The 18,275-nt window shown below is 52.6% G+C and overlaps 1 protein-coding gene across 1 annotated transcript in view; it reads right to left on the reverse strand.

Moving 5' to 3' along the window:
• TNPO3 (transportin 3) overlaps window positions 1-18,275 on the reverse strand; it is a 44,318-nt gene that overhangs the window by 934 nt on the left and 25,109 nt on the right. The window contains exons 6-20 of the mRNA XM_037388797.1: window positions 17,898-18,073; window positions 12,260-12,398; window positions 10,361-10,507; window positions 9,125-9,216; window positions 7,518-7,657; window positions 7,242-7,433; window positions 5,890-5,981; window positions 4,883-4,959; window positions 4,526-4,586; window positions 3,931-4,071; window positions 2,814-2,930; window positions 1,800-1,894; window positions 1,427-1,583; window positions 1,029-1,196; window positions 742-854 (exon numbers count right to left, since the gene is read on the reverse strand). Of these exons, the coding sequence (XP_037244694.1) occupies window positions 742-854; window positions 1,029-1,196; window positions 1,427-1,583; window positions 1,800-1,894; window positions 2,814-2,930; window positions 3,931-4,071; window positions 4,526-4,586; window positions 4,883-4,959; window positions 5,890-5,981; window positions 7,242-7,433; window positions 7,518-7,657; window positions 9,125-9,216; window positions 10,361-10,507; window positions 12,260-12,398; window positions 17,898-18,073 (1,907 nt within the window). The remainder of the gene's footprint in view (window positions 1-741; window positions 855-1,028; window positions 1,197-1,426; window positions 1,584-1,799; window positions 1,895-2,813; window positions 2,931-3,930; window positions 4,072-4,525; window positions 4,587-4,882; window positions 4,960-5,889; window positions 5,982-7,241; window positions 7,434-7,517; window positions 7,658-9,124; window positions 9,217-10,360; window positions 10,508-12,259; window positions 12,399-17,897; window positions 18,074-18,275) is intronic.

Consider the following 18,275-nt stretch of genomic DNA (forward strand, 5'->3'; position numbering starts at 1 on the left):
CCAGAGCCCAGCAGGAGACTCAGCCTCCGGGATTTTTCCGGGGCAGGGGCTGGCTGCTTGCTGACACCAAGCCAGGCAGAAGGAGTGTTTGGGGACTGAGCGGCTGGATGCCCCCAAACCAGCCGGTGTCGCTGCTGACAGCAGCACAAGAGAAGGGGGGGACAGCAGGTGCCAGCTCACAGTGGCTGCCCAGAGCAGGCTGCAGCTTGCCGGGCTGATTGCGCTCTCGCCCTGGGAGCAGACACAGCCCGCAGCAGCAGGCCCAGGCAGGACCCAGCCATCGGAGCAGCGTGGCCAGGAGCCAGTGACTCACAGGGCCGGGGAGCTGGAGGGAGGGGGGGCAGGCGGCAGGCTGGCTTGCAAAAGCTGCCTGCGCCCTGGCAGGGAGGGATGCTGGCTCCACAGGGCTCAGGCAAGAGCAGAAAAACCTGTTGGGTGATGGAAAAGGCAACACATGCCCTCCAAAGCGAGGCTTTCCACAGCCTTCGTTGTACTGGGAGTATGCTGGATGAGACATCCGAGTGGATTCATGGGCAGGGGCTGGGACTGACATCCCACCAGCACGCTCAGCTCTTGCAGAGAGGCGCTTCGGGGCTGCCAGAGGACAACGCGCGGTGGGGTGTGATGGCCACGTCTCAGAGATGGGCTCGCAAGGGAGACGCTGGCACCGTGACCATGTGCTGCCTGTTGCTGTCCTGGCTCCCAGCAATGCACCCTGCCCCGCTCCACTGGCATGCTCACCTTGTGACCTGCTTGTGGAAGTCTGTCAGCTGTTTGTGTGTGACCTGGATGGCTCCTCCTGTCGTTTCCTTTGGTAAACCCTTCAGCGAGTTCTCCAGCCAGCGACAAAATGTCTGCAGGAAGCAAGAGAAGGGAAAACACTCAGGACATGGAGCCAAACCCCACTCTGCTGTCCTGGCTTGGGGGAGGCTTTGGGATTTGGCTCTGCCCATGTGATGCTGGGATGGCTCAGGGCTGAAGCCCAACCCTGCCCTGTGCCCTTCTGGGATATATCCCGTCCCTCTCACCGGCCGGTCGATCTGCATGATCTCCCAGAGCACCTCGGCGACATCGGGCAGGGTGTACGGTGGCAGGCAGAAGCAGCACGTGTGCAAAAGCTGGTTGACAAGCTGCTGGCCCAGTTGGTTCATCACCTGGCTGATGAGCTCCTTCCGCACTTCAAAGTCCTCCTCGTGCTGCGGGAAGAAGGAGAGCGGGGTGAGCCATGCCTGGGGACAGGGACATGCTGCTTCTTGCTTTGGAAGCAGCTCCCAGAGCACCTCTGCTGGCAGCGGTGGCATAACTGTGGTGGCTTGGCTATGGCAGCGGGACAGCCCTCATAGGTGACAAACGCTGATGAGGATGGCATTCCCTACTCCACAGAGGAAGATTCCCCCACTGAGGAACAACCCCAGGGGTCACTCACGTCATTGGCCACCCCGGTGTGGATGAGATCGCGCAGGAACTTCATGACGCTGCAGTTGGCATCCCGGTGATCAAGGGTGGTGGCGGCAATAGCCCACTGCAGGATGGGGATCATCACCTGGCTGCGGAGCAAGGTGACGGGGCTGCGCTGGATAAACCTGGCCAGGCAGGGGACAGACATGTTACTGGTGCCTGCCTGGCTTCCCGGCACCCTGCCTATCCCCGTGAGCTGGTGGGAAGGCAGGACCCTGCCATCTCCCACCCACCCACAGAGACATGAGCGCTCCCACGGGCGTGTGGGGACCCCTCTGCATGGAGAGAGGGGTTGGGGTGTCCTCGTGCAGCAGGAGAGGGCGACAGGAGAGTGTGGCTACCTGGCTGCTAGTCGGAAGAGGTCGTCCACAGTGTCTGGGTGGTTCTGAAGGCCGTTGGGCTGCTCTAGGAGTTGGAAGGTGGGTATGCATAGCGCCTAGGAGAAGGGTTGCGGGGATCTATTAGTAATTAGCTACGATTACATCTCAAAGTGCCCTTCTCTCCACGGGGAGATTTCCAGCACGGACCACACTGGAGTGGATCAGACCCTGGCTTCTCCTGACAGCCACTGTCAAAGACCAGAGGGCCAGTATAGATTCCCCTCTGACAGGAGACGTACCTCAAGGCAGCAATGCCTTCCTCGGTGATTGGCTCCTCCAACAAGCAGCCACTCACCAGTTCTGCTTTAACCAAAAGCATCCCTTCCTCGGTTTTGTTCACCCAGCTACCAAGTTACGGGAGAGCAGAGAGGTGCTGGGACGAGCCTAGGTTTGCATCAGCACCTTGTGGAAACTGCTCTGCTTTGTGCAAACCCTCTGGGCACCCGAGGCACAGCCTTCCCGAGTGCTGAGGGGTAGTTACTGCGCTGGCACGTGGAAATAAAAGCAATGATGAAGCTGGTGAAGGGTCCAGAGCATAAGTCTGATGAGCGGCTGAGGGAGCTGGGGGGGTTCAGCCTGGAGAAAAGGAGGCTCAGGGGGGACCTTCTCGCTCCCTCCAGCTGCCTGGGAGGAGGTTGCAGCCAGGTGGGGGTCGGTCTCTTTTCCCAAGTAACAGGCGACACGACAAGAGGAAACGGCCTCAAGTTGCACCAGGGGAGGTTTAGATGGGGTATGAGGAAAAACCTTTTCACCAAAAGGGTTGTCGAGCACTGGAACAGGCTGCCCAGGGAGGTGGTGGAGTCACCATCCCTGTAAGGATTTAAAAGAGGTGTAGATGGGGGGTGCACTTAGGCATATGGTTTAGTGGCAGACCTGGTGGTGTTAACAGCTGATGTTTTTAAGGGTCTTTTCCAACCTAAACAATTCTACGATACAGATATGCGGGAACCAAATCGGTCACCTCTCAGCACCCACCTGCAGCATGTCGAGCAGTCCCTGCCGGCAGCCCTCCTCCATGCCGTACTCGTCCACCAAGATGCTGCCCAGGTAGAGGAAACAGGAGTGCTGGTGTGCCCGGTACACATTCACCATCTGCAGGGAGACACGCACCACCTGGCACCGTGAACGCTGCCTGCCCACCGCCAACACAGCAGGTGGCAGCAGGTCTGGCAAAGAAACTGCTGCAGCTGTTGCCACCAGAGAAATCCCTGCGTGCTGCTCGCTGGGGCCTGTCAGCTGTGGTGTCTGGCTGGGAACCCGGCAGCTCCCCTGCCACGGGCAGCGATTTCCTCGGCCAGCTCCATGCTTTCCAAAGGGCTGGCCCTACTGCAGAGAGCCTGGCCATGGGCACGGTCCTCCTGACGGCAAAGGGCTGTAGCCCCCAGCTCCCATCCACAGGTGAGCCACGGCGGGGTGAAGCCATACACACTCGTTGCCTCCTACCATCCCCACCAGGGGCAGTGCCCGCTGTATCTGCCCAGCAGTCCCACCATCTCTTTCAGAAAGGCCTGCTCTCGCTGCATGCCGAGATGATGTCCCAGCCTGTCAGACCTTCCCCCAGTCCCACGGTGGGCACGGGACCTCCTGAGGCACTGGCTCAGGTCTGATCTTGCACTGGGGAGCATCTCTGTGCTGCAGCTCCCAGAGCCAATGCGGCTTCCCCTGGCTTTTGATCCTCCCTTAGCCCAGTGGAAGCACCCAGCAGAGTGGGAGACACCTAACATCAGGCTGAGAATTACCTCTTCAAGGAGTTGCACACATACCTTTCAAATTACAGATACAACTGCAGGGCTCCCACAACCTACAGAGCATCAATCGGGCAGAGCTTAGCTCTTCCCTGCAGTTCAAAGGCTCTCTCTACTCCCCAAGGGTTTACGTAGGAGCTCCCGAGACTGCTGGCATTTACCGCAGCACTTTCCAGCGCCAGTTGCTGCCTGGCTGCACAGCGATGGCAGCCTGGCAGCTGCCCGTGAGACACGCCTGCCTGCTACTGTGAACCCAGCAAGCACCTTCTGATGACAGCTCCAAGCCTGGTATCACAGCGTCCCGACAAAAGGTGTTGAGCATGGTTTTTCAGCGGCAGCCTCCGTACCTGGGTGACAAGCGGTTGCAGCAAGGCGGCAGAGCCTTTGCCCACACAGCGGACAGCGAAGCGCAGGCACCGGCAGCACCGCTCCACGATGCGGTTATCGGCACTGTGTTTGTTCAGGGTCTCCGACAGCACGGGCCAGATCTGAGCACAGACAGACAGGAGGGGTTAAAGCGTACTGTCAGGCAGATGCCACTCAGGTCCCAAAACCAAGAGGCACTTGCATTACAAGACACATAAATTAGCTTTATGTAGGAGTGAAGAGCACAGAGTGGCTTAACACCTTGGTTGCAGCGCTGCAAACATTACAAGGGCAGGGAAATTAAGGCACCTGGGTCATTTCCAGAGGCCAGGTCCCCTTCCACGGGTTTGAAGTCCCAAATCCCTTCCCCTCAAGGATCTCTGCTTCCAGGAGGGAAGGTGCTCCACCAGCAGCTCCTCTCCCCGACGCTGCACAGCCCCAGGCAGAGAGGCTGTTGGCCGCACCAAATCTGTCTGGCAGCTGGGGACTGCAACCGAACCGCCCCCCTGGTACGACACTCTCCCTCAGTCTCCCCACAGTAATTCCTTCCCCAAATCCAGACCTGCTGGTACTTACTTCCTGAATGACTTTTTGGCACGGATGGATTTGTCCATTTTCTACAATGGGGTTGGTGTGTCTGTGAAAAGCAGCAAAGGGTTAATGGTATTTTTTCAGTTGGGTTTTGGGCTTAAAGCTGAGGAAATTAGTTGGAGCCTCAAGCACCTGCCCCAAGGCTGTGGGAGGGGGACGAGAAACTGGCTTAGGGGGGCTGGGGAGCCTTGAACTTGGTGAAGCAGCAGCTTCCAGCCTGTTCCCCTGGGGGCCAGGGGTAAACGAGCCATTGCTAATTTGGTTTTGTCTCTGGGTGAGCAGCTTTGACTCACACGCTCATGAATTTCCTTGCACAGGCTGTCCCAGCTGCTCCTTCCTTACCTAAATATGACAGCGAGTCGATCCAGGGGCACAGTAGGATCTGAGGAGAGGCCATTGCTTGGCTCCTGAGAGAGCAGCTAGAAAACAAGGGAAAAAGATGGGATTTCAGGACCACAGGCAGCCCTGTTCCCAGTGAAGACTGAATAAACACTGCCTGGCCACCAGACCCACCGGCAGCACCATCACATCTCCTTTGGGCCAAAGCAGAGCAGACACTTCCTCAAACCTTGCCTCGGACCTAGGCAGCTCCTAGCCTCAGCCACATGCATGCAGGTTACTCTGAAAGCTCAGAGCGGCTTCTCTTTTTGTCTCCTCTGCCTTCAGAACCTCCTCAAAGAGGTCTCTGAAGGAGACAGGAGCAGGGCCAGAGATGGAAGAGTAGCCTGCCGGTGGGTGAGAGCTGCTAGGAGCAGGCAGTGTGGGCAGAAAGAGCTCTCAAGAACCACTCTGGTGCAGCTACAGGTCATCCTGAAAAGGCAGGGGACGTGTATGTCCCTTCCTTAAGGCTTCCCTCCCTCTTTCTGCCACCCTCTGAGACTTCTACTCTCTGCTATCCTGGATCTGCATGGAAAGGTCACTAGGGCCACCATGGTTTTGGGACAGTCAGAATATAACCTTTTGGGGCTACCTGCCCCACCGGGGAGTTGAATACCCACATTCTCCATCCCGGAGATGTGGGATGAAAGCTGCCTGTTGCATGAGAGGTGGGTTCAGGAAGGCCCTTTGGCTCCTAGATGTAAACTGATTTCAAGGGACCATCTTCTTCCCATTTAACTCATTACACACTCTACCACCTAGGTATTTCTCAGCCAGGAGAGACATGGGGACAAGTACGGTCTCAGTCCTGGAGTCTTCATACACCTCTGGCTTTGGGAACACACAATTCCCCCAGCAGATCAAGCCGCTGGATAAAGAGGGAGCCATGGCAGCTTGATGGCCTCTGATCTCTCCCACCCAAACCAGTGACAGACAAGGAGCATGTTAACGCAGCTCCAACTGGGACGTACCTTCTTCAGCGCCATCACTTGTACGGCACAGAGTTCACTGAGGCATTCTGCTATCTTCTCCAAGGGGAGCCTGGCAAGGACCAAGGCTGTCCCTGAAAGGCAAGAGGAGACAGGCTCAGGAGCAGGAATGCAGCGTAGGAGTGCAGTTGGTGAAACACAACACGAGCAAGGTTCCCAAACAAGCCCAGCCGCAGCCTGCCACCAGCCCGTGTGCAGGCAGGGAGAGGGCACGGCTCTGGGGCAAAGGGAGGGACTGCTTCCCGAGACTGAAAAATGTTTCTCTGCAGCTTGAACTCAACTCTTTGATTAAACCAGACACCCAAATAATTTCTACGGGGCGGGAAGGAGGAAGGGATGCTGGCATGTGGGAGAACAGGGATGATCTAGAGGCAGACAGGCATCACTAGCACATCTGGGGACACCGGCGTGTTCCTGCAGCATCCTTGTCCCTGCCCAGCAGCACCATGAGGTCCGAGGAAGCTTCTTTTGACCCACAGCTAAGGCACTGCAGGGCTCCCACACAAATAAAATATGAAGATGAGCGCTTGAGCCGCTTCCCACTGCCACGTCACAGCACCCCACTCAAAAGCAGGAAAAAATTCTCCCTGGCTCATTGTGTTTGTTGTGTTGGTTTAAAGAAGGAGAAAATACTTTGTAGCGTCAGGGAGAGGAGCAGCTCAGAAGCATGGCTAAGGCTGCTTGCATCAATATGCAGGTACAAACAAGTGAAAAACTGAGTTTTGCCTCTTCTGTCATGCACAACCTGACTGTACACCACAGTAAGGCTCCCTTTGCACAGCTTCCAGAGCTGCTGCATTTTTAAAGGTTTCAGAAGCACTTAAATCCGTTGCAAATCTTTGAAGCCCAGACGCGAGTCCTGCACGACCATGAAACCAGCCCTGGTTGAAGAGGCACATAATGCCCAACAGCCAAAGGCCTGGTGAGTAGAAAATGCTCTGACTGCAGGCTGGAGTTGAAAAACTACATTCTTGTGCTCAAACTGTCTCTAAAATGACAAATGCTCACAATTTTCCACCCTATGTGTACAGCAACCGATTTCCAAGTGATCGGATATAGCAGTAACCTGCTGCTAGCTTGGCTGTGAGTATTTGAAACTTTTCTTCCTGCATTTCAAGTTGAGACCAGGGATGGAGATACCTTATAAACCCTGGAAGGATCTTTCTACCTCCTGCCCCAAGTGAGCTCTTGAGAAGACTAAATGAGGACGCGTGGAGTGCCTCAGGGCAAACCGAGAGACTTGTCTAAGAAAAAACACGTGAAAACAGGGTTGCGCAGCATCCACTGTGAGCGACCTCCACAAATAAATACACTAACAGCTTTTCCATACGCACCCTTCAGGAGTCCCACAGCAGCCTCTGGAGAGAGCGTGAAGGAGTCGAGAGAACGGGCTATCTCCAGCAGCCCGTTAAAGTGCTGAGCCATGTGGTCCCGGCATACTGAGCAGATATTGTGGATGGCCTTGGCCGCCGCCGAGGCCAGCCGCCTGTCACACAGGCCTTTCATCAAATAACCCAGGACAGGATCTGCGGAGAAAGCCAGGGTGAAGAGGGGTCCTGGGGATCCAACTCGTTGCAGGGCAGAGCGGTGGCGTGGCAGGAGGGACTCACCCAGGAACTGCGGGTTTCTGTCCACCACCTCGCTCATCTCTCCCACCAGCTCGATGCTGGTGTAGCGGACAGCGGTGTGCACCGTCTCGGGGAGGCGAACCACTCCCTCCAGCACCTCCACCAGGGTTGGATTGTTCTCCCTGTGGGGAAAAGGCAGCCAGCTTAGCTCCAAGGCAGGTCCCAGACTGCTTCCACAGAGTAGCTGGTTTTGTTGAACCTGATCGACTCCCACGTTGCTCTGAATCAGCCAGGCAAACCCTGCAGCTGCGGTGTGCTGGATATTTGAGATGTGGGCTAACAAGGGGCTCGGGGCTGTGGGAGCTGGCATCCAGATGCACGGCAGCCTCCAGCTTTACCAAACAGAGCAGAAGAAACTAAATACCTGCAGTAAGAGTGCTCGTGGCACAAGAACAAAGCTAACTAATTCTCTGGGGACTCCAGAAAGCCAGAGGAGCCTGTTCCCAGCATGGGAGGGTGCTACTGGGTGAGTCTCGGGCTCCCTGCAGCCCACATTGGTGGCAGGGCTCTCGCTCTCTTGTCTGGCAGACAGCACCGCCTGCCCTCTCATGGCAAGAGTGAAGCCAAGCTCGGTAGAGCCACAGGGCGAGCAAAAGCCTTGTGGGACACGCTGGTGGGGAGTGGACTCCCCCATGCTCCACCAGTGCAAGGGCATGAGGTGCTGGTGCTCTCAGAAAAAAAGCAGAAATAAAAATTGAAGATAAAAATGAGCAAAACAGCCTTAACATAGGTTAACAGGAGCCAGCGAGCACATAGCAAACACTGTGACTCCCCCAGCCTCCCAGCACTCCCAGCCTGCTGAAGGTCAGCCAGGCTGTCCCGCTGCATCAGCGTGGCTGTCAGCACGCACAATTCGCTGCACTCTCACCGCCCTGGACGTTAGCTGTTGATGTTTCCACTACAACTAACAGGGGAGGAAAGGCGCTTCCAGAAAGTGATTTAACCTTCCCTAAAGATTTCTGGGAAAACTCTACCTGGAGGTGGAAGAATCTGGATGTGGAAAGATGTCCATATAATCAGCCTAGGCAAATGTCTCGCCAGACTAGATATAAAGAAGTAATTTTTTATGATGGGGGTGGTGAAACACTGGCACAGGTTGCCCAGAGAGGTGGCAGATGCCCCATCCCTGGAAACATTTAAGGTCAGGTTGGACTGGGCTCTGAGCAACCTGATCTTGTTGGAGATGTCCCTGCTCATGGCAGGGGGGCTGGACTAGATGGTCTTGAAAGGTCCCTTCCAACCCAAAGCATTCCATGATTCTATGAATGTCCTCAAGCAAGCAGAAGAGATTTGAGAAGGTCCAACTGCATCACGGAGTCCCAGCAGCGTACTGGGCCCGTATTCCTGGCCAGGAAGCAGACCTCAGTCCTTGGGCTGCTCCATCAGGAAGGGGTACTGCACTGCGGCAGCACAGACCACACATGCGGAGGACTATCTGAAATAAAGCATGTTTTTCAAACACTTCTGCCTGAGAAGGCATGTTCCTAGGAGTATCCTCAAGATATCTGCAGTGTCTCTGCAAAACTCTCTTGGAGGTAACACCTGACCCCACAGCCCTTACAGACATGAGCAGGATGGTCAACACTCACTGGTCAACGCTCTTAGCTATGGATGCCATAATGAAGAGGACAGCTTCTGTCACCTCCCAGGGCGGATTGCCATCCTTCAGAGTCGCATAAAGCTGCAAGAAAGAGAACTGGTCACAAAAGAAGCTACAAACACAGCCTGGGGGCACGTGGTCACGAGTCCCACGCTGCAAGATTGCCACCTGCTCCTCACCTCCTCCCACACACCTGAAATACCAGACTCCAGGCATGCAACTGCATAAATTCTCATGTTCCACAGACCACCCTGCTACGTTGGGACCACAGTACCTTTCCCCAGGTACTACCCCAAAGGGTGGGACCTCCTGCTTCTCCCAGAATAAGCCCCACCACCTACTTCAAGATACAGTTACCTCCCTGTGCACAAGGAGATGTGTGTGACTTCCTCCCTGGGGCTTGGCTTCCTCCCTGCAGCAATGGGTGAAGCATGCCTCATGATGCTCTGACAAACCCACCTGAGCAAACATTCACTGATCCCACCAAGAAGATCAGGTCTTTCACCAGGTCCGAGACCCGCATCCGGAACTCCCCAAAGTCATCTGTTTCCTCTGGGACACCTCCTAACAGAGATGAGGGAGAGGAAAGGGTGAGAGCAGCTCAGAGAAATCATGTTCCCATTCACCCACAGCTAGGACAAGACAAGAATTCTCGTTTAGAGACAAGATCTGTCGTTCCTGCCCTCCTCTCCCTGGATCAAGCTACGTAAGGGGATTTGAAGGACAGCCACGCACAAAGAAAATGCTAACAGCCTGAACACACGCTGTGTTTTCCTGCTCTGACCACGCAGATGAAGGGATGGAAATCAAGGGAATGAGGAGCCCAGCCAGAGATGGAAGAAGGATAAAACCATCCAGACTTCAAGGAGCAAGTTGACAGCATTGTGGCTAGTGAGCTGTCAAGCTTTATTCCAACAAAAACGCCCCCGAGCAGGGGACAAGGTATCTCTCTGCAGCTCCCCAAATGGGAACCACCTGGGGGGAGGTGGGAAAGGGTCATCCCGCAGCAACTAGATGCCAGAAAGCTCTGTTCGAACAAGAACTGACTTAATGAAAAGAGGTTTAATACACCAGTTTTAATTACTCGCAATCCTCTCTCTGCAATTACTGCAACTGCAGAGCCCTATAGCTACGGAGAGCCATCAGCATGCAGCAGTGAGGACAGATACATCCTACCGCCCCGGCTGCCTCTGGAGGAAACAAAACAAAGCAAATGCAGCCTTACATGGTCTGAGTCAAGCTGGCAGTGTCTAGCCAGAGCGTGGAGAAGGCGCTGGATGTAGGCTTTGAAGATGCTGTGGATGACTGCATCATCCGTCTTGTACAGGTGCTCCCCCAGTCTGTACCAGAAGTTAAATGAAATTTCTACCACCTGTTTACAAAGAAAAATTCAGCATCTTGTTATCAACAGAACAATTTTTTGCTCCACTCTGCTGGTGCTCCCGACAGAGAAATCTCTGGGGATGCCTGCAGCATGCTGGGGTACCACAGATTTCCATCAGTGCTGCTTCATCATGTGATGATGAAACATGAACTGGTTTCCCCAGCTTTGCTGATCTTCTCTGCTGCTTGTCACTTAATAAGGGATTTGAAACCCACTGAGTTAATCTGAAAACCTGTCACCAGCCCTCAGAAGTAAAGCCTCTTCTCTACAAAATTAACATTAAAGTGTGAGAATCGTCTCTTGCTTCAAAGCACGGACATCACCTCATTTCACATCAGCAAATCTGCCAGTGGTAGTTTTTATTTCCCCAGACACCTGGCCTTGATTGTGCCCTCCCTCTGTTCTTGCGGCATGAATCAGGAAGGCGTTGTGATAACCTGCTCTTGCCCACCAATAAGCTACAGGGGGCATTTTGCTGCTTGCAGGTACAACTGTCGTTAACCAGAAAGCCACACTGATGGAAGAGTTTGCCCACCTGCCCAATCCTCACCACCCGTGCCCGTGCATTTTAACAGGCTAACCATACCTGACGGCCAGGCATGGGGGGCACAAAGGCTTGGGCTAGACAAATGCGAGGGGGACAGGCCACCCCAGACAGGAGCACAAGCAATCCCTGAGGATGCAGCTGCAGGCTGGAAGGGGATGCTGCTCCAAAGCCTACAGCCTCTTTCATAAGTGACAGGTATTGCCGAAAAAAATAATAGGTGCAGATTTTTCGAGAGCAGCTGCAGCGCTTCAAGAGTCCTCTTAATGGCTATCACTAGTGCCGGGACAAGGTCATGCCAAGGGGAGACTGAGCTTAACAGACCTGGAAAGGGGACTAAAAGAGCCACCAAGTCGCAAGCAACCCACTACAGAGATCTGGTGAAGTATTCTTGTGGCTGCTCCACAATTTTCATGGCAAACAAGCCCTAGGGGTTGCCATTGCAGCAGCCAATCGTTTCTTAGCTAGCTCGTCTGCTGGTTCTCAGGTCTGATGTTATTTTCAGGGCTCTATACCAAAAGTTTCTGGAAAACCCCGTCCTGGAGAGGGCACTATCTCAGTCCCAGATCCACCTCTCATCCTCAATTCAGGGTGCTATCCCTCCCATAGCAGGACCTTAAATGCGGAGGAAGAAAAGGGAGTGCACCCCAGCAAATCCAGCTGGCACCTCCCTGCTCCACCATGTCAGCACAAGAACCCATCTGCGAAGGAACCCTCCATCCACTGAACACGGACACAAGGCAGCCCGGATCAGCTACTGGGATTGAATTAACAGCTTTTTAAGAATAAAAGGGGAGCGTTTAGAAGGAGACCGCACTTAAATACCATGTTCTGTACTTAATGCAGGATGGTCAGGAGCTTTGATGCAAAACGGGGTTCACTTACTGGAGGCAAAGTTACCAGAGCGGCACTGCAATCCCTGCAAAGCTTAACTTGAACATGTGGAAAGAAACGAATGGAGGCGTTCGGAGCTGTACTTGCAGTCCCACGTGTCCAGGACACCAGGAAGGGGAAGCTAAGCCAGATTTCTGCATCACGAATGCAGAGCAGGCATTTCAAGGCCAGCAGTTCACAGGAACTGAAGCCTCCCAACCATGTGGCAATATAAGAGATTTTTTTTCCCCACTGACTCAACTCTGGATGAGTGAGATTTGGCAATAGGGGTGAGGAGAGGAACACGGGTAAACCTCACTCACCTCGTACTGCGGGTGACCTGCACATATCAGCAGCAGCTCTAGTGTCCGCAGGTCACCCAGCCCTTGGCCTGGTGTACAAACTATTTTATCTAGGAACGTCTCACACAGCTCGGTGAAAACACGGCAATAATTGAGTACCCTGGGGAAGGAAAAAAAACAGGGCACAAGTCAGAAAGATCTTCCACCAGGACAGACATCCCAGCACAGGAGATTCGGTCATGCAGGTAACATGCCCAGGAACCTTGTCTCAGACACAGAAGAATACCAAGAAATACCAACTTCTGCTTTAGCTTTCTGTCAGCAGTTGGGAACCACTTAATAGGGGGAACTTGGCTTTGTTCAGAAGTAGGTGAACATACTGACTTCCAGTAAGCAAATCTTACAAAATTTTCATACTGCCCACAGCGTCTGAGGAAAACTTCTCCATAACCACACTGCACTGGGCACCAAGGCACACGACGGCTGCTACAAAACAGCTTGAGTCGAATCAGCACCCGGAAGGTGCCATGTTTCAGAAGCAAATCTACACACCCTACCGTCAAAATAAACCCAGGAGTCCCGCTGCCTACACAGGGGACAGCGCTGTGTAAAAGCACAGCTGCTCTTCAGACACAAACAAGTTGCGGCCGAGTTGAACGACAGGCTTTACTCTGCTTTAAGACTGCAGAACCCAAGAGAGGAGCGACCATCCTGGAGCTGCAGTATGGTGTGCCGGCGCAAGCCTGGTGTCACTGGCAGAATTTGGGGTTTTTTGATTGTGGGTTAGTCCTGCTGGCAATAGACGGGGTAGATGGACCTCAAAAGGGGAAAAAGGATCTTCATGCAGGAGTTCTCAGGGCTCACTGAAAGACCTTTAAACCCAGTTTGAAGGGGGAAAGGGATAAAACCAGGCTTGCTAGAGATAAGCCTGAGGGCAGCAGGCCAGTGTTTGAGGGACGGTGTGCTAGCGAGGTCCTTCAGTTTGCCATCTCAGTAGAGGTAGGGAATGGAGATCCATGCAGCAACAGATGTGAGGGTTATTGATGTGCTAGAAACCATGGAGCACCTGAGAATGGTCACATAGGAATCAGGGCTTCTCCCCCCAATAAGGTGATGCGATCAAACATACCCTTGTATATTAGGGAGTGTTTTGATTGCCTAGAGGTTGATGATGGTGACAACAGGGCCAAGTGTTTATGGATAAGAATCAGAGGGAAGGTCAACAGGGCAGGTATCATGGTGGGAGTCCGTTATAGACCACCCAACCAGGACGAAGAGACAGATGGAATATTCTACAAGCAACTGGGAAAAGTCTCACAACCATCTCATGGGGGACTTCAACTTACCAGACGTGTGTTGGAAATAAGTACGGTGGAGAGGAAACAGTCTAGGAGGTTCCTGGAGTGTGTGGAACTGACCTTCCTGACAGCCAGTGAGGCAGCCAGCTAGGGAAGGTGTTCTGCTGGAACTGTTGTTTGTGAACAGAGAAGGGCTTGTGGGTGATGTGACGGCTGGAGGCTGTCTTGGGCACAGTGATCACAAAGTAATCAAAAGTGAGTTTTTGATTCTCAGAGAAGTAAGGAGGGGGGCAGTAGAACTGCCACTTTCAACTTCCAGAGGGCAGACTTTGGCCTGGCTGGCAGAGTCCCTTGGGAGGCAGTCCTGAAGGGCCAAGGGGTCCAGGAAGGCTGGATGTACTTTAAGGAAATCTTAAAGCTGCAGAAGCAGGCCATCTCCACGTGGCAAAAGATGAGCCAGTGGGAAAGAAGACTGGTCTGGTTGAAAATCACGGAAAAAAGGAGAGTTTATGACCTTTGGAAAAAGAGGCAGGCAGCTCAGGAGGACTACAAGGATGTTGTAAGCTTATGCAGGAAGAAAGTTAGAAGGGCCAAAGCCCAATGAGAACTTAATCTGGATACTGCCATAAAAAACAATAAAAATGTTTCTATAAATACATTCACAACAAAAGGAGGACTAAGGAGACTCCCCATCTTTAATTGGATGTGGAGGGAAACAGTGACAAAGGATGAGGGAAAGGCTGAGGTACTTAATGCCTTCTTTGCCTCGGTCTTTAACAGTAAGACCAGTTGTTCTCCAGGTACCCACCACCTGAGCTGGAAGACAGGGATGAGGAGCAGAATGAAGCCCCCATAATCCAAGGGGAAACGGTCACCGACCTGCTGCGCCACTCAGACACACACAAGTCTCTGGGCCCAAGGGTACTGAGGGAGCTGGTGGAAGTGCTCCTCACTGAGCCACTTCCCATCACTTACCAGCAGCCCTGGCTAACTGGGAAGGTCCCAGTCGACTGGAGGTTCACAAACATGACGCCCATCCACACAAACGGCTGGAGGGAGGATCTGGGGAACTACAGGCCTATCGGTCCAGCCTCGGTGCCGGGGAAGGTTACGGAGCAGGTCATCTCAAGTGCCATCACACAGCACACACAGGACAACCAGGGCACCAGGCCCAGGCAGCATGCGGTTACGAAAGGCGGGTCCTGCTTGACTCACCTCATCTCCTCCTGCAACAAGGTGACCCGCTTAGCGGATGAGGGAAGGGCTGTGGACGGTGTCTCCTAGACTTTAGTAAAGCCTTTGACACCATCTCCCACAGCATTCCCTGGAGAAATGGCTGCTCGTGGCTTGGACAGGGCACTCTTCTCTGGGTAAAAAGCTGGCTGGCTGGCCGAGCCTGAAGGGTGGTGGGGAATGGAGTTACATCCAGCTGGAGGCTGGTCACAGGTGGCATTCCCCAGGATTCAGTGCCTTTACCAAAAGGGTTGTCGAGCACTGGCACAGGCTGCCCAAGGAAGTGGTGGAGTCTCCATCCCTGGAGGGATTTAACAGATGTGTAGATGCGGTGCTTGGGGACATGGTTTAGTGGTGGGCTTGGCAGTGCTGGGTTAATGGTTGGACTTGATGATCTCAAAAGTCACTTCCAACCTAAACAATTCCATGATTCTAAGCATGGCATCAAACCAAAGACTGCTCCTCACCAATAAAATGACCTCAAATCAGGGATATGGGGGAGAGGTCCAAAACAAGCCATTAGTCCTGGACTTTGGTTTTAGTATTCCTGTTCTGGAGAGGCTTAGGAAATCCTAAAGCAACATGCATCCAGAGATGTGCTGCCAACACACCCTAAAGCTTGCCTTAAAGACAGAGACAAGTCTCCCATGTGAGATTTTTTTTTTTTTAAATCCCAAAAGGCTTGACCTTTTACACAACCGGCTGTGTAACAGCAGGAGATCAAACACGGCAAGATGTTGCCAGCGCCATCAGGAGGACCTTTACACCATACCTGGAAGCATTTAGGGGAGACTACCTTCTCCGACAGAGACTGGAGAACAGATTAATTACACCATGCCCCAGCAATTCCTGAAGATGAAAGCTTTCAGATTTTTCAGAAAGTCACAGACTGAAGAGGTGCTATTGCAGAGTCAATCTCACCGAGCAGAGAGGATATCATAGCAATCTTTTACGAGCCTGAAAACTGAAGACTAATTCTATTAGTGTTAAATGGAAGGATAAATAGGCACAGAAGCTACTATAATTTTCGATTTCAAAAGGGCTAACTCTGAGGAGTAGCTACTCATTTTGCCTGTGGAAATCTCGTTTAACATGGCATAGACTTGGAATTCCCTTAAATCAAAGGCGCATACATTTTCTGAGCTTTGCACCCCAAGCTGAAATAAGGGAATGAGGATGCTTACTGAGTTCTTGAGCCTAAGTCATCTGAAAAGTCTCAGCAGTGCGCCAAGTGCCTCTAAGCAGCTGAAGGGCTGTCATGTAGGAGGACTGAGAAGCGGACAGCTGGATTCTGGAAGGCAAGATGAGCACAGATCAAGCGAGAATTGCCAGAAGCCAAACCAGTGCCCAGCCATGCCAAGGACCATCACAAAAACAGGGCAGGGTTTTTCAGCTGTAATAAACAGCCGGTGGAATTGCCACTCGCTGAAGACACTGGCACAATTAAAGATCTGTGGCACAGCTAAAACTATGTGAATATGCATCAGTTTTCAATACTGTGGCTGAAGAGGAGGGGTAAAGGCAGGAGGAATGAAGAGGCTATTTAGACACAAGGGTCTGCTTACCTCCAGGTGGAAGGAGCGGGGACTGGCTAACTGCCATCCCAGGAGTCAAAAATCTGACACTGGACCTCTGTCCTACAGCTTCACTGCTGGTCTGGCAGTTTCCGTCAACGGCAACACCTTGCACAGCCACAAAATGTGCTCGTATTTGACAAGCGCAATCAACATAATTTTCCAAATAGATGGAAGTTGGAGGGAAATGGGCTAAACGCAACAGGGGTTTACCAAAAATAGATTGAACCCATCTAATTCTTATCAGTAATGTTTTAGAACAGGAGAGATGGAGCAGAGCAGATCACGGTGTCACACAGAAGCTAGTTAAACTGGATAAAGCAGAGTTAAGGGATGAGCAGTCAGCAAGCAGGGTGGCTAGCAGGCTGAGCTGAAGAAGAAATACCAGTTTGGTGCTACAGAGGTTCCAGATCAATCTCACAACTGACCTTATCTACATTCATTGGTGACAGCCAGATAAGAAAGGAAGAGCAAGCCCTAATGGTGTTCACTGATAAAGCTGGGATGCAACATCTGTGCAGAATAAGAATGAAACCATTTATATTTGAAAAGGAAAATTTGCCTATTTCTGACAGCTTGTGGATGGACTCCTCAGTCACAGGATGACCAAAACACTGATGCTGCAAGGTGATAGCAAAGGCAAGAGATGTCAGGCAAGGTGCTGCCTGTACACAGGGATGCCACAATGCCAACACACAGGAGCAAGATCCCTCCTGCAGCAGCACATACCTCTTAGGCCCTTGTGCCTCTCAGGCCCTTGTGCTCAAGGAAGCTAAAGTCTGAAGGGGAGCACTCCAGATTACCCAGGAAAAAGAAAGCAGTCTCACAGGACTGAAAGAGCTGGGTTTGTTCACCCAAACTTGAGGCTGGCCGTTTCCTACCTACAAATGTGTCTGGGAATAAGCATCAGCTAGGGATCTCTTCAAGTTAAGACGAAGTTGGTGAAAGAGAATAGGCATGAACTGGCCTAGAATCAACTGAGGCTGGAGATCAGAGGGTTTCTAATCAGAGCAGCAACATTCTGTTGCAGCCAATGTGTGTGAAGTGCTGGTTTCAATGTGCTTGATCAAGGTATGATCTGGCTACGGTTTCTTCTAGGTCAAGAATGGGGGGCTGTTGACCCAGTCGGCACACCAGACCTGTTTCCATCAGGAGCAGCTGAACCAGGTATGGATATTTGTAGAGAGGAGGCAGTAGGAGCAACAGGTTGCTTCTAGGCTCTATTTTAAGACTGGTAACAGATTGGCTGCACCTCAGCATACTTCCCTTGTGCTTTGCCCACCAAAAGGAAGATCAAGAACCCCAGCAAGCAGACTCTGGTAACAGTCTAACCCTGTCAGAGGCTGAGCTGAGCGCACATACCTGGAGCACAAATCGGGCAAGGAAGTTATTTGCTCACTTGTCTTCATTTGACAAATACTTATTTGCATAAGAGACTTCAGAGTGCCGCATGCAATCACCGTTGATTCCAAAAATAATCGCAGACACAGTGACCGTTAATTATGGTAACTCTCCTTCCTCTCTGGGCACAGCCATGGCTGCAAGTCCACTTACTTGTCTAGGTCCTCACGTGCTACAGCCATGTGATAGGCACTCTCAAGAGTGAGGACACCCTGGAAAAGCTGCAAGGCCAGGGGCAGGTTTGTCTCCACGTTCTCGATGGCGTAGAGAGCTGAGCACACGCAGTCTGAAGCAGCTTCATGGAGGTTTGATGATGTCTTGTCTTGTTGCTGCAAGAAACAGAAGACACAGTGATTATATTGAAATGAGATGGTAAAGAAAAACTCAGTCTTTTCTTCTTGTTGTTCCCAAAATACTTTGTAGAGCTTCTGCATAGCCACAGCTCCCAACAACTCACTCCTACCAGCCCTGCAAAGCCTGGGCTGCTTTACCAGCCTGGACACTTGAGGTCAAAACTGACCCTCCCCAACG

Source organism: Falco rusticolus, chromosome 5 (assembly GCF_015220075.1).
Source record: "Falco rusticolus isolate bFalRus1 chromosome 5, bFalRus1.pri, whole genome shotgun sequence".
Classification (NCBI taxonomy): domain Eukaryota; kingdom Metazoa; phylum Chordata; class Aves; order Falconiformes; family Falconidae; genus Falco; species Falco rusticolus.